Here is a 15,569-nt window from a genome sequence, read left to right on the forward strand (position 1 = left end):
TTCCTGGTGTTATCTTGTAGCTTGAATTAGATGTGATTGGTTCCCATTTTCCCTATATTCAGCAGCAGTGCCCAGGGATCAGCTTTCACTTAAAAAATTAATTGGGGGAGGGGGCAGTTGGGTAACTCAATGGATTGAGAACCAAGCCTAGACCTCTACGGCTCCCAGATGTAGACAACAACACGTTTGAGGAGCACAGTGCCAATGTAGAGGAAAAGGAGCCCAAAGCCAACCACCAATAGATGGGCATCAGTCAGCAGTAAACTTTGGAGGAGCATGAGGAGGACAGATGTTAACCTCTTGGTGCCAGGTGGGGTCATGGGCTCCTGTGTTTGCATTTTGCCTTTGCTCATCACCACAGGAAGTCTGACTCCAGCATCCGAATTAAAATGAAATATAATTTTAACCACACACCCAAAAAAAGAGATGGGAGGTCCTAGGTTTAAATTTGGCCTCAGACATTCCCCAGCTGGGTGGCCCTGGGCAAATTCACTTTATCCCCATTGTCTAACCCTTACCACTCTTCTGCCTTGGAACCAATACATATTATTGATTCTAAGGCAGAAGGTAAAGGTTTCAAAAAGAAAAAAATTAATTGTGGAAAGCTCAGAATTCCCTTGGGCCATGGAGCCACTCAGTTTCCTATTTCTCTGGCTTCTATATCTACTACTAATACAAGTATGTGGGGGAAACAGTATAGTAAATTTTGTGGGAGACCAAAAGTGAGTTGAGAATGGACATCTGGAAGAGTAACCATGGGAATTCCATAACTAAGCCACAAAGAGGGATAAATAGGGATAGACCATCCAGCAGGAATGCCATAAATATGGTTATCTTCCTCTTGAAATTTTATTGAGCTCATCATTACTTTATGGTTGAGTCTTTTTAAAGGATAAGAGTCTACAGGAACTCTAGTTCTTCAGAGAAAACAATTGTTAGTGTTCTAAGCTTGTCACTGATAAATATGTTTGCCTTCCAGTGTCATCTCCAACAGTATTCAGTTGCTAGTTCAGGATCTTGATGCTGCCTGTGATCCTGCTCTTACTGCCATGAGCAAGGTAGGTTTTCAAGAAATGGATCCTCAAGTCAACTTTTACAAAACATTCCAAAAAGTTTTGATGGCCATTCTCTGAGAGGCATCAGCTCGAGGAATAGAAAGAAAGTCCTTTGTTTGGACCTGCCTCAGACGCTTGCCATGTAATATTTTGTCTTATTTCACACTAGCCAGGAGCCCCACCCTGGGTGGAGGGCTCGGGCCCTCGAGAACTAGACAATGTTGATAGCCCAGTGAGATGATGGCAACATATGTTAACCTCTTGAATAAATGAGTGAGCAAAAGAATGAAATAGACTTCTTGTCCATTTAAAGCAAAAGATGGAACTAATGTCTTTTGTGTTTGTGCATTCAGCAAACAGATGGTGTTTAATTGGTGCCTGTAACAATCAGGATGGCTTTCTTTTCTGTAGCCTTCAGAAGCACCGAGTGCTTTCCTCATGGCTCTGGGATAAGTGGTCTTCAGGAGGATCTCTTAACAAAGGAGGGGTTTTGGTTTTGCTCTCAAACAAAATCCATATTGGCTTCACTCTGCTTTATTCTTGCCCACTTAGAGGTTTTCCCTTATTCCCACCAAATTCTCTTTTGGCTCCTGATGTATGTCAGGAGACATCCAGAGGGTAGAACCAGTCTTGTGTCCATTGAGTCTTTGGAATAATTTTTGTCAATAATTCATTACTTATCTGAACCACTCTTTTTGTGCTTCCCTGCTGCCATGGGGTATTTATCTTTTGTGTGCGCGTGTGTGCATGTGCTATGCCCATAGTATGTACTATGTCTTCCTAATTGGGTTTCAGGCTGCTATGGGTAGTGAATGGACCCCATGCCTTCTTTACATCTCACAGAGTTGTGGGCAAGGCTTTCTACCTCAGCACACACTCAATGCATCCTATTGATTGGTTGAGCCAGAATGTGTGAGATTATTATCTCTAGACTCCTACTAGCATGAAGCCACCCCTGGAACCTTCTGGGTTCCCAGGTTCCACTGCCTGCCCTTGGGAACTCAAAGGGGAGCTTTTCTCCAGGGGCAGATTGGGCCAGTTGCCAGCACTCTGTGTGGGGAGATGCAAGAGCACATATCCATGCCAGAAGGTTTTATAAGCAGAAAGTTGGTCTGAATTTGGGTTAGCAGAGCACTGTAAATATTTAGTGAAAATAGCATTAAAACTCCAACTCTCATTAGTTTTGACCCAAGGTGGAGGCTTGAGGGAACTGGGGAGAAAAGGCAGAGGTGGGGAGTCTCAATACACTGGATGTTCTGAGGTCATGTTTCCAGAAAAGGGGAGATCATTTCACCAACAGAATTCCAAGCCAATGTGGGTATTTCTTCGCTTGAGCCCTGTTTTCCACATTCTCCTCTTTCATGTACAAGCAGGTACTTCTGCCTTGAGCAAAAGATTGGAAGCTGATCCATCCTCCCAAAAGAAAGTCAGAAACAGAGAGTTTAGGGTTCATTTTGTAGGCTCTGATTATCCCCTAGCTGCTGCTGAATGTTAGCTGTATCCTGACCGTGATGCATTCCAGCTGCCATCCATCTACCCCCAAACCTCCGCACACTTTAGGTTGGAATGCAGCTGGTGAAAGAATTTTTACATTTACCAAAGGAGAGGGGATCCTGCCTGCCTGTCTCCCTCCCCCTCCCCCTCACCCCCCCCCCTCCTCCTCTCTCTCTCAGTAAAATAACACTTGTGGAACTTTAACACTCCAGGTGTTGCTTATATGAACTGTCAGTTCATTAGGTGGCTTTTCCTCACTTCTTGTCTCCCCATCCCCCCATCAACCCCCCAAAACTTCCTAGCCAGCAAATATTAACAAAGACTGGCTTTTCAGACTGAGTTGTTTATACCATAGAAAAACCACAGACTTGGGAAAGTAGCAGCTGGTAAGTCATTCTGTTTCGTTCTTCTGCATCTTTGGAGGAAAATGAAATCCATGTGATGAAAATGACCAGATATAAACAAGCCAAGTGGTCATAAATTGGCTAAACAAATTCTTTCTGTTCCTTGTCCCTAGGTTCTCTATTTTTCTCTCCATCAGTCTGTCAAATGTGGCTGCTGCTGCTGCTTCTAGGACCTTGGAAAGCTTCCATTTTGTAACATGGTTATTTATGATGGCATGTTCCATTTGGTTTTGCCTCCCATTTAATAATTGGTGTCAAAATAACTCTTCCTTATTAAACATACTTTGAAGATACATGGCATTATTATGGGAGCACAGGAGCTCACTTAATTGAGGTTGGCACAGTATACCTGCCCTCAAGGATTTCGTAGTCAAATCTTGGAGACATAATGGACTGACCAAGGAAATAAGTAAGCAGTAAAGTAAATAAAACAACAATACATGCATATAAGCAGACAGCTGAATAGGAGAAGCTCATTAGGTTAGAGGTGGGTGGCAGACAGTTCTGAATTAAAGCAAGAAAAGCTTCATAGTGGGGAGAAATTGAGCCAACACCTTATGGACCAAAAGCACTGATTGGCCTAAGAATGAGTGAGTGAATTACACTTGGGGGAGATTAAGGAGATTTATCTGAATGAAACAGGTAAAGGCAGCATCAATTGTGAGAGTGAGGCCTCTCAGTAGGATGAATCAGAGCAAGTTAGAACTGGAAAAGGACCTCAACTGGACCCTGGCTCTGTTTTGTCAGCATTTTTATTTTTCCAGAATTGGCCATAGAATTCTTCACCACAGCTCTTATCAGACCTCCTTTCTCTGACTCCCCTATTATTGGAGAAGTCACCTTTTACTTACACAAAAAAGAGGCCATCCGTTATGAGCTCTCTCTTTTTTTCTTTTCAAAACCCTTTGATTATTTCACCCCCTTCCTTCAAGTTTCTGAAAATAAAGTGACTCTTCTAGCCAAAGCCAGCCCTCTGTGTGTATCCTTGATCCTGTCTCCTCCTCTGCAGCTGGCCTTCTTAGTCATTTCCACCCCCATTTTTAATCACTTCTTTTCTATTTTTTTAAAACCCTTACCTTCTGTCTTAGAATTAATACTAAGTATTGTTTCCAAGATGGAAGATGGGTAAGGACCAACAATTGTGATTAAGTGACTTGCCTCCAGGGTCACATAGCTAGGAAGTGTCATGTTTGAAACCAGGACCTCCTGTCTCCAGGCCTGGCTCCATCTGATATGCTACCGAGCTACCCCTCCTCTTCCTTTCTATTGACCCATTCCCTTTTCTCCCTCTTTTCAAAAGAAAATTGTTGGTCCTTCCATCCACTCAAGCTATTGTCCAGTATCTCTCTAGCCTTTCCTAGCTAACCTCAGTAAAATACATCTTTATTTGTCACCTCAATTCTTCATGAAGCCTGTCCTGATCCTTCTAGTTATTAATGTTTCTTCCCCACATAAAAAGACCTTGTAATAGGTACACACTCATACTGTTCTCTTCCCCAATTATGTCCTATACTTTTTGAGATAAAGCATTATTTGACGTTTGTCTATATATTCCCAATACCTGCCACATAATAATCAATGCTTGTTGTTTGATTTCTTCCCATTTCCATTAGTTTGTGAGCTCCTTGAGGATGGGGACTGTCATTTGCCTCTTTGTATTCCTAATATGCCTGGCACATAGTAGATATTTAATAAATGTTTATTGTTTGACTTCTCTCAACCTTTTGTAGTCTGGATTCTGATCTTCTCACCACTCACTTGAAACTGCCTTCTCCAAAGTTCCTGATGGTCTCTAAGCTGAGAAATCGAATGAAGTATTCTCATTCTTGTTCCTCTTTAATTTGCCTACAGCATTTGACATTGCTGGTTACTCCCTTCCTCCTGCATACCCATCCTTCTCTAGGTTTTTATGGTACTGCTTTCCTGGTTCTTCTCCCTTTGCTAAATGGAATCTCAGAGTTCATCTAATCTAGCCTCCTCTTGACCTGTTTCCCCCCTCTCATCCTCCTTTAGTGGATATCTTACTTCCTCCTCATGGCTATCACTCAAGAGTGTCTTTTGGGTCCTTTTCTTTTCCTTCTCTCTCTCTCTCTCTCTCTCTCTCTCTCTCTCTCTCTCTCTCTCTCTCTCTCTCTCTCTCTCTCTTTCTCTCCTTCTCCCTCTCCCTCTTCCTCTCCCTCTCTCCCCTCATCAAGCCTCATGAATTATTTTCATGTCTATGCAGATAACTCTATAGATCCTAGATCTCTACATCCAGCCACATTTCAGAGCTATCATCCTGTATCATTAGAGGAAGATATCTTATCCTCTAAAATTCCTGTTTCTGTTGAAAGCACTACTATTCTTCAGTTTATCCTGCCTTGCAACCTCTGAGTTATCTTAGACTCTTCCTCTCCCTTATCCCTCATACCCAAGCAGTTGCCAGATCTTGCTGATTCTATCCTCACATCTCTCTCCTCTCAGTGCTACTACATTAATTCAAACCCTGATCACCTCTCTCCTGGTCCATTTTAGCAGTCTCCTAATTGGACTTCTAGCTTCCTATCTTGAAGATTTCACTCGGTCCTGTTCTGTGTAGCTCCCAAAATAATCTTCCTAAAGCACAAGTCTAACCATGCTGCTCTACTTAACACTGCACGAGAAACTTCATTGAGCCCCTATTGTCTCTTTAAGATAAAATATAAATCTTCAGGTTGGTATTTGAATATTCTTCTTTACATCAAAAGCTTCTATTTAGGCTGAAAGATATCAGGGAATTGCTGATGGATAATACATTATCCTAATTAATAGATGATTCTGAATTTAATGTTTAACATTATAGGATTAAAATGAAAAGGGATTAGGAGCATGGACTTGCCATGATAGCCCAGGCCTGAAATCTCCATAATTTTGGAAAAGACTGTGATGCCAACTTCAGCCTTTCCTACCCAGGTACCCTCTTTTTTTTTTTTAATGGCCCCATGTTGAAAGTACACATTTCTCAAATAAGCCTGGACTTTACTCTCTAATGGAAATATCTATAAAAGGTAAGCAAAGGAACCTGAAGAAAGTTAACTTTCTTTTGGCTTGAGCTTCTCTGAGGCTGCCTCAACATCCCCAAAGGCATTTGGAGATGGCTGACCTAGTCCTAATTTGCCTTAACTCTTCATCAGCAAGCCAGTTTCAGACAACCCCTTGAACTTCCTCATTTGAGAAACTTCTCAGTTCATTCTCCAGATTTTTAATAATCATTTTTATGGTAAATGTTTGTTTTATTTGTTCATTTGACCATATTTTCTTTCTACCAATTACATGTAATAATAACTTTCCATAAGTTTTAAGTTATGTAATCAAACGTACCTCGCTCCCTCCCTTCCGTTCTCCCTCCCAGAGTTGGCAAGCAGTTTGATTTGGATTATACATGTATTATCATGCAAAATGTATTTCTATATTTTTCATTTTTGTAAGTGAATAATCTTATGAAACCAAAACCCCAAAACATAAACCTAGATAAACAAGTGAAAAATCGTGTTCTTTCATCTGCATTCTGACGCCAACCATTCTTTCTCTGGAGGTGGCTAACATTCCTCAGAATTGTCCTTGATCATTATATTGCTGATGATAGCTAAGTCTATCACAGTTGATCATTCCACAACATACTTCTTGTTTAAAATAACATTTTTGTCAATATCTTTGTTCTTCCAGGATCTATATTTCCTAATGTATTTTAAGGTCCAGGAATGTCTGTATCCATCTTCTCCCCACCCCAGATCTATCCTTTACAATAAGGAATAAAGAAGATGGGGAGAAGCAGGGAAATATCTAGCAGAACACCAAAGCTTCAACAGAGTCAGACATTATTTGTAGCACCTTACACCCACCCACAATTCCCAATTCCCATAAAGAAGTGGGAAAAGTATCTTATTACACACTTCTTTGGAATGGGGCTTGTACATTTTCATTTCACTGAATTTGGCTTTAGTTGCTTTCCTGGTTTTCTTACTTCACTGTTTTAGGTCTTTTTTTTTTTTAACCTTTACCTTCCTTCTGTCTTAGTATCAGAAGACAGAAGAACAGCAAGGGCTAGGCAATGGCAGTTAAGTGACTTGACCATGGTCATACAACTAGGGAGTGCAGGAGGTCAGATTTGAATTCAAGACATCCAGTCTCTAGACCTGGCTCTCTGTCCACTGTGGTACCTAGTTGCCTCACTGCTTTAGTTCTTAAGTGTCCTGTGAATTCTCAGAATATTCTATTACATTAAACATACCATATTTTGTTCAGCCATTTTCCAATCAGTATATCAACAAGTGTTTATTAATCAAGCACTCCATGCCAGGCACTGAGGATTACACAGAAAGGCAAGAGACAAAGAGGCACTGTCTTTAGTGTGCTTGCATTCTAATGAGGGAAGTGATACGTCCATAAATGCATATAAGAGAAATACCAAGCAGATCAGAGGCAGCCTGCCGCTACCAAAAATGCTGCTATAAACATTTTGCTACCTATGGGCCTCTTAAAAGAAATCTTTGACCCCCTTAGAGCAGTGATGGGCAAACTTTTAAAAGAGGGGGCCAAAGGAAAGGAAATGCTCATCTGTCAGTCTGTTTCTAAGGCAACTCTTTCGAAGTTTCATTGTATTGTATCCTACTTGTTGTACTCATCAGATTAGGAATAATGTCCAGTTGCCCAGATAGAACATTTCAGGGGGCCATAGTTTGCCCATTACTGCCTTAGAGTATTTGCCTAGAGGCAGATCTCTGGACATTTTAGCCTTCTTTGTATAATTTGAAATAACTTTCCAGAGGTTGGACCAACAGTGCAGTGGAACATTATTTTTAGAACTACTGTTACCTTTGGATCTTTGCCTTCTAACAATATGAAGAATGACATTTACTTCCCCCACCCCTTCTCATCTCTTCTCCTATGTTCCCTCTATCTTTCCCACCATTCCTTTCTTTCCGTCCTTCCTTTTCCCCACTCTCTCCTCTCCTTCCTCCATCCTTCCTTTCTTCTTCTCCTTCCCCATCCTCTTCCTTCTCCTTCACTCCTCCCCCCTCACCTCATCTTCTTTCCTGTCTTCTCAATCCTCTTTCCTCTCTTACTCCTCACTCTACCCTGCAAACCCACTTATCTTCTCTTTCCTCCCCCCTCTCAGTTTTCTCATTTATGCTGATCCTGGCTGCTCTCAGAGCATTTTTCTCCCCATATTTTCTTTATCACCATGTCACTGCTTCTCTTACCAGGCATTTTGACTTCCCTCCATCTTGGGTGCTTCTTTCTCCTCATAGTAATTTTTCTTGTTTACATAATGCCAGCTAACTATCTACTGGAATATTCCCAAGATACAAGGGGGAAGACTTAAAAATTGGAAGCCTCAATTTCAAAAGTCAGGAACAAAGTTTGCCAGAAGAAGTGAGATTCATATTTCCACTGATGACTTTTCATGATGTTTGTTCTTTCTTCCAGTTGAGCTACTGTTTACTACCCCACCTCCCTTCCCCACCTTTAAAAATCAAAATACATTTGGATCAGCCTTACCTTATGGAATAAGACCTACTTTGGATTAAAGGTCCAATAAAGTGATTGGATCTCTTTTACCACTACATTTGTTTGTCAGAGTATGTTAAATGCAAGGCCACAGATTGGCTAGAAGAGAGAATGAGTGGCCGTTGGACTAAGCTGTAGAAATCATTCTCCAGCCATTGGAGGCAGTGAGTGACAAGACAGCATCTGTGGTGTTTGTCAAGCCAGGTGTCCCCCAAACAAGAGAAGCTTTGATAATTTTTCTTGTTCCACTGCATTTTAAAGTACATATTTTCATTTTGTTTAAATCTGAGCACACTGGAATCATGAATCAGGGTAGTTGTTGTTGTTTTCATACTTGGCCAGCAATCGCACCTGGCTGTGGTGTGATGCAATTCATTTTTTCCTACGTGTTGACTTGAGTGTGACTATGAGAAGCAATGTAGCATGATGGCTAGAAGCCCAGAGTTGGAGTTTGGAGAAGCAGCTTCCAGTGGTGTTTGCTGTACACCAATCAGCACAGCCATCTCACTGCCCTCCCCCCTCCCCAAAAGCACTTCTGCTTACTCCTATCTCTGCTCTTGATACTTATGTGGATTGCCTCTCCTTGAATTCTGATCTGCATCCTAGTCAGCCTTCAAGAGCCAGCTCTTATTTCAGAAGGACACCCAGGCCAACCGTCCCTTTTCTTTTTTTTTTTTTTTTTAAAACTCTTCCCTTCTCTCTTAGAATTGATACAAATATCAGTTCCAAGGCAGAAGAGAGTAAGGGGCAAGGCAACTGGAGTTAAGTGACTTACCCAGGATCACATAGCTAGGAAGTGCCTGAAGTCAGATTGGAACCCAGATTCTCCCCCTTGCAGGCCCGGCTCTATCCACAGAGCCACCTAGCTGCCCCTCTCCAACTATTTCTCCAAGAGTTGTTAAAAAGACAGAAAGTAAGGGTTAAAAAAAAGTAGTAGTAGGGGATAATTTGTTACATATATGTATACTATTTAGTGGACTGGAATAGGATTTAAGATCTGAGATTTTATTGGTAGAGGGAACTTCCAGGTGAAGAAACTCCCTCTTTCAGTTCAGGTTAGCACCTCTTCAGTGATGTCTAACTTTTTGTTCACAGTAGCAGTGCAGTGATGGTGAATCTTAGAGACTCAGTGCCCAAACTATAACCCTCACACTACATGCGAGCCCTCCACCTTACCCCAGACAGGGGAGGAAAGAAGTGCTCCCATTCAGCTGCTGGGCAGAGGGGCAGGTCATGTGAGGAACGTCCTCAGGCACCCATGGAGCAGGGGAAGGGAGCAGCCTGATCTGGCATGCTCTGACACACTGACACATGTGCCATAGATTCACCAACACAGGTCTGGTACATTTAGAGATATAAGTGATTTTCCTAAGGTCATACAGCCAACATGTGTTAGAAGCAGGACTTGAATACAGTTTTTTTCTGTCTTCAAGACTTGTCTTTTTGTCTGCCACACCAGACTGCCTCACATCAAGTGATTAGAAGGGGAAATTAGGAGGAAGGAGCCTGAAACTTGGATCTCTTTTCCCCACTTTGTCTCATACTCATCTCATCCTTACCTGTCTGACAGGCCATTTCACCAAGCCATTTTGTGCTCTCATCTTTAATGGAAAGACTACACTTTTAATTAGGTGCTTATAAATTGGCGATTCTCCCATATAAAAGGCTGCCAGTGTATACCAGAGTGTTGTTGCTGAAGTAAACATTGTTACTAGTTGTGAATTGATAGATGGTTACAAAGAAAACATCCCAGAATCACTTAGGAAATATCCTTAGTACAATTTGCCTCATACCTCCCTCCATCCCCCAGATAGTCTTATTTTTTTTCTTCATTTTATAAAATAAAGTTGGGGGTAGAGGTAGGAAAAGAAGAAATTACATGGAGACATTAAGGGTATATGAAGGTTTTGGCCTCTCCCTAATGAGGTCACTTAGAATCACCTAAAGGATTTTCTCATCATTTGGGTGGAGTCAGTTCCCTAAAATCAGATTGAGGGAAAAGCCACTGTAATAAGATAAAAAAGTAATGAGGAAAACATTACACATAAGCAAGAATTAGCAATATCTTACAGTTTTTCCTCCAGGGCCTCGTTAGAGGATAGAGCTGTCTCTGGGTCCTGCCCAAGGGCAGGCTCTGGCAGGCCAGGCCTGGATGGACTTTGTGTCCTTCCCCTTGGTACCAACCCCATAGAAGTTTGGAGAGGCTGATCCCTAGTGGGTTGGGCATAAAAATTCATTGTTTTTCAGCCCATGGCATTCATTAAAAGCCCTGTCTTGAGGCATTGAGGGATTCAGATTGGCATAGAGGAGTGTATCTCCACATTGATAAAATGATGTCTTTGAAGTTTTAAATTGTTAAATCACAAAATAGACACTAGCCTAGACAAGTGTTCTCTGGAGCAGCCTAGGCCCCTCTGGGCCTGTCTGGAATATTTGTCTGTCTGTCCATCACTAAGTGGCTGGGTGACCAGAGCCAAAGTACTCAACCTCTAGACCTTGGTTTTTTCCTGTGTTCAGTGATGGAGTTGGTTGAATAAATGATTCTTTTTTTTTTTTTAAACCCTTACCTTCCATCTTAGAATCACTACTATGTATTAGTTCCAAGGCAGAAGAGCAGAAAGGGCTAGGCAATTGGGTGTAAGTGATTTGCCCAGGGTCACAAAGTTAGGAAATGTCTGAGGCCAGTCTTGAACCCAGACCTTCCATCTCCAGGCCTAAAGCTTTTTTGTTGTTAATAAGTCCGATTTATCCTGGTATTTTGTATTGTTGCTATTTAAACCATTTGCCTTATTCACCTTTGTATGAGGATGTAAAGATCCACTCATAATGAGAGAATTTGGCCAAGCCTATACCAAATGTCCTGGGTCGGGCCTACACTCTGAGGTTCATGCAATCATGGTATTTTGGGAAGGAGTCATTGACATACTCGTTCCACCTCTTCAGAAACATCAATTTTTTTGTTTTGTGTTTGCTTTGTTTTTTCTTGTAGAACACCTGATCACTTGGCATCTTTTCCATGCAGACTTCTTTTTTTATAACCTCTTCTTATAACTAGCCTTTTTCTTCACTTAAAAACTGTAGTGGTGTTAGAGAAACCTAGAGGATGGCTTTCACTGATTTCCATTTTCCTTTTCTCAAGCTCCAGAATGTTAAGGTTCCGACTTGAGGTCATGGGACATTTGGAAGCAAAGGACTTAACACTAGTAAGGATTGTTGAAGGATGCCCACATGTCAGACTTCTAACAGGTGGGACTAGTCTGGCAGCAGGAGAAATAAGTGGTGCTGAATTTGGCTGAAATGTCATCCTGATAGTGTGGAAACGAGACACAAAATGTTGGAACGGTTTTGGAAGGTTGTTGAAGTGAAAATATTAAGGGGTTGAATGATTGCTACAGCAGCCTGCACTGCCCAGACAGCTGCCGCCATCTTCCTGCTGCCACTGAGCCATCAAGCTTTCCCAGCTTTCTCCTTCTTGGTACTTTTTTCTCTTGAGATGTTTTGGATATCATTCTCTCCTAGTTCCTGTCTACCTTATCTGACCACTCCCTGTCACATCCTTTAACCATGATATATACCTCAATGTTTTATCCTGGGTCCTCTTCTCTTTTCCCCTCCCTTGTTGAACTTGTCAGCTCCCAGGGATTTAATAACCATCTCTACGCTAATGATTCTTAGACCTGTCTATCTTGCTGAATCTCTCTGCTGACCTCCAGTTTCACTTCTCCAACTGGCTTTCCAACATCTTGAACTGGATGTCCAGTAGACATCTTAAACTCAACTTATCGAAAATGGAACACATTATTCCCATTCTCCCCTCCCCCCCCAATCCTTATTCCAGTTCCTCAGACCCACAATGTAGGAGTCATCCTGGACTCTTCCATATCTCTCTCTGCCCCCTTCTCTCCTTTGACTCTGCTTCCATTGCAGTGCAGACCCATATCACTTCATACCTGGATTGTTGCACTAGCCCACTAGTGAGTCTGCCTTTCTCAAGTCTCTCTCCACTCCATTCCAATCTCCATTGAGGCACTAGAGCAGTGATGGTGAACCTAAGGCACAGGTGCCAAAGATGGCACACAGAGAGCTCTCTGTGGGCACTTGGCTACTCCCACTCCCATCCCAGAGTTCATTATTACAAAGGCAGAGGGATTTGGACAGAGCTGTTTCCTTCCCCCTCTCCATTGTGCCTGAGGACATTTTTTCACATTCCCAGCACCTCTCCCCAGCAGCCCAATGGGAGCGCACAGTGGTTAAGGTGGGCGGCTCTCAGGTGGCAGAGTTGAAGAGGAGCAGAGCCCTCATGGCACTCCTCCTCCCCCTTTCTACACGCAACTTCATCTATCCCTCTGTCCAGCAGCCCAATGGGAGCGCTTTCTCTTTCCTCTGTGTGGGGTAAGAGAGGTTGGGGCAGGACTCACCTAGCGTGCAGAGGGGCCCATCATGCAGTCTGTGAAGAGGGGGTGGGCATGGTACTTGGGGGGGGGGGAAGCACTTTGTCTCTAAAAGGTTCGCCATCACTGCAATAGTGATTTTCCTAAAGCTTAGGTGCCATCAAGGTATCTCCCTACTTGATAAACTCCAGTGGCTCTCTATCAAAACCTCCAGGATCAAATGCAAAATGCTATTTGATGTTCATAGCCTTTCCTATCCTGACCCCTCTTACCTTTCCAATCTTCCTACACCTTACTTCCAACACTTACCTTTCAAATCAGTCACCCTGGCCATGTGGCTCTTCAATGAACAAGACACTCCTTTGGCTTTGGATGTTTTCTTTGGCTATTTCCCATATCTGGAACATTTTCCCTTCACTGCTCTGACTGTGACCTCCCTAGTTTCCTTGAAGTCACAACTAAAATCCCATCTTTTTCTGGGAGTCTTACCTACACTTTCTTAATTCTAATAACTTCCCTCTTGGTTATTATTATTTATTATTATTATTATTATTCCTGTTGACTCCTTAGGAGCATAGGGCCGCTACCATCTCACGCCATCGGACTCTGTTCTGGGCAACTTCCCCCAGCTGGGCCCATGTCATTCCGACTGTTTTTGTTTCATTTTCGGCAGATCTTCGCCAGGTCTGTTTTGGTCTTCCAACTTTCCTCCTCCCTGAAGGGTTCCAGCTCAGTGCTTGTCTGGCTACGTTGTCTTCCGGTTTTTGTAGTGTATATCCTATCCATCTCCTCTTACGTTTCTTTATGTCCTGACTAATGGGATACTGGATTGTTCTTTCCCAGAGACTAGCATTGGAGATCTTTTCAGGCCATCTGATGTTCAAGATGTGACGTAGACATCTATTAACAAAGACCTGGAGTTTATTGGTGTTAGCGCTCGTCACTCTCCAGCTTTCTGATCCATATAGGAGGACGGCCTTTACGTTGGTATTGAAGATTCGGAGCTTAGTGACGAGGGACGGTGCTCTGGAGGTCCAGACAGACCGCAGGGTGTTAAATGCCTGTCTGGCTTTGTTGATTCGGTTTCTGATGTCCTCGTCTGCCCTGCCGTCCTTACTGACTATGCTGTTTTTCCTGAAAAGCTTGCTTTGTATAGATTTGTTTCCATGTTATAACCTCATTAAATTGTAAACTCCTTGAGAGCAGGCATTGTCCTTTGCTCTTTTTCTGTCCTCAGCACTTAATACAGCACCTGGTACATAGTTAGCTATAATACAGTACAATAAATACTTATTAATAGATTGGCTGGAGTTATTGGTTGAGTTGGACCTTGATGTATGATTAGGATCTTGTGGTTAATCCATTACAATGTGGTCATCTCTCAGGAATCTGCATGCAACTTTCCTTCAGATTTTGATCCTGAGTTGTCTTTTCCCTGCCTCCTAGCAAGGCACCAGGCTTCCATCTCCCTATTGCCCAACCATAAGGGTTACAGATTATTTTCATATCCACTAGAGCAAAGACAGCCATATTTTTCAATTATCTATTGCTTTGGATTATTTGCATCATGAGTTCTGTCAAACATCACAGATAATTGATAGCTGACCATTGATGGTTTAGTTCTTCAGCAATAATAACAACTCCTCTGGTTTTTTTTTCTTCTGGAATAAGTCTTGGCTTTGATCACAGAAGGTTGGAAAGGCTAATTATCATATTGGGAGGAAAATTGTGCTAGGTATATGTTATGGTTGGTTGGTCTCCTCTGAGGCGTACATCAAGGTGTTTTTGGATGACCCAAAGCATGCCATGTACAGCATCTGCCAGTGGTCCTTAGTTAGACTAGAAGAGAATATACCCAAAGTATATGTAGTGGCATAGACAGGGTCCTATTCATCACAATGGATCCTAAGTGGATGGAGTTTTATTGGATTTGAAGATACTCTTCCAAGAACAAAAGATGAGAGAAGGCATGACTTTGCGCATGAGTGTCTGGGCTAAGAACACGTGCTTTTTGTCAGACTTTGATAATCCACTCCCTACCTGACCCCCAGTAGACTAGGTGGATTCCTTTAGCTACCAGGTAAAATTTCTAAGAGTTTAAGATTACTTCTGTTCCCCCATACTCCATCTGCACCATCTCTAACAGCACAACCCCCTGCCTTCTGTCTGACTCAAGAACTCATAACTTTTCTTCTACTCTCCCTTCTCCAGATGCAGTGGCAGAATGTTGAACATGTTGGTGACCAGAGTCCATATGTCACCTCTGTGATTCTCCACATAAAGCAGAATGTCCCCATCATCCGGGACAACCTGGCCTCCACACGCAAGTACTTCACTCAGTTCTGCATCAAATTTGCAAAGTAAGTCAGGGATTTTTCTTTTTACCATTTAACCTTTTCTTTAAAAAAAAGTAGTGTAGAGGGAGCAGAGCCAAGATAGTGGCTTAGTAACAGCAAAAGCTCTTTAACAAAATCCTTCCCAACTTATCTTTAAAAAGTGCCTCAAGACTACAGGAATCAAAAACCAACAACAAGAGGGAGAAGGGGGCTCTCCTTTGGAAAACAACTTGAAAGGTAAACAGAGAGTCGATTTTCACAGGATAAGAGGGAACCAGAAGTAAAACTACAAACAGAAGAGTGTGGACCAATCATTCCCCACCTATTGCATCAAGTTCCAAGCCTAGGCATAAGCCAAAT

At 42.3% G+C, this 15,569-nt stretch overlaps 1 protein-coding gene and 1 pseudogene across 2 annotated transcripts in view; one reads left to right on the plus strand and one right to left on the minus strand.

Moving 5' to 3' along the window:
- The window catches only part of VPS53 (VPS53 subunit of GARP complex), a 159,870-nt gene that overhangs the window by 122,607 nt on the left and 21,694 nt on the right, over positions 1-15,569 (plus strand). For both annotated transcript variants that reach the window (XM_044672921.1, XM_044672922.1), the window contains 2 exons: positions 980-1,058; positions 15,085-15,233. In XM_044672921.1, coding sequence (XP_044528856.1) covers positions 980-1,058; positions 15,085-15,233 — 228 coding nt within the window. The remainder of the gene's footprint in view (positions 1-979; positions 1,059-15,084; positions 15,234-15,569) is intronic.
- Positions 11,354-11,908, minus strand: LOC123244429 (annotated as a pseudogene).

Source organism: Gracilinanus agilis, chromosome 4, assembly GCF_016433145.1.
Source record: "Gracilinanus agilis isolate LMUSP501 chromosome 4, AgileGrace, whole genome shotgun sequence".
Taxonomy (NCBI): domain Eukaryota; kingdom Metazoa; phylum Chordata; class Mammalia; order Didelphimorphia; family Didelphidae; genus Gracilinanus; species Gracilinanus agilis.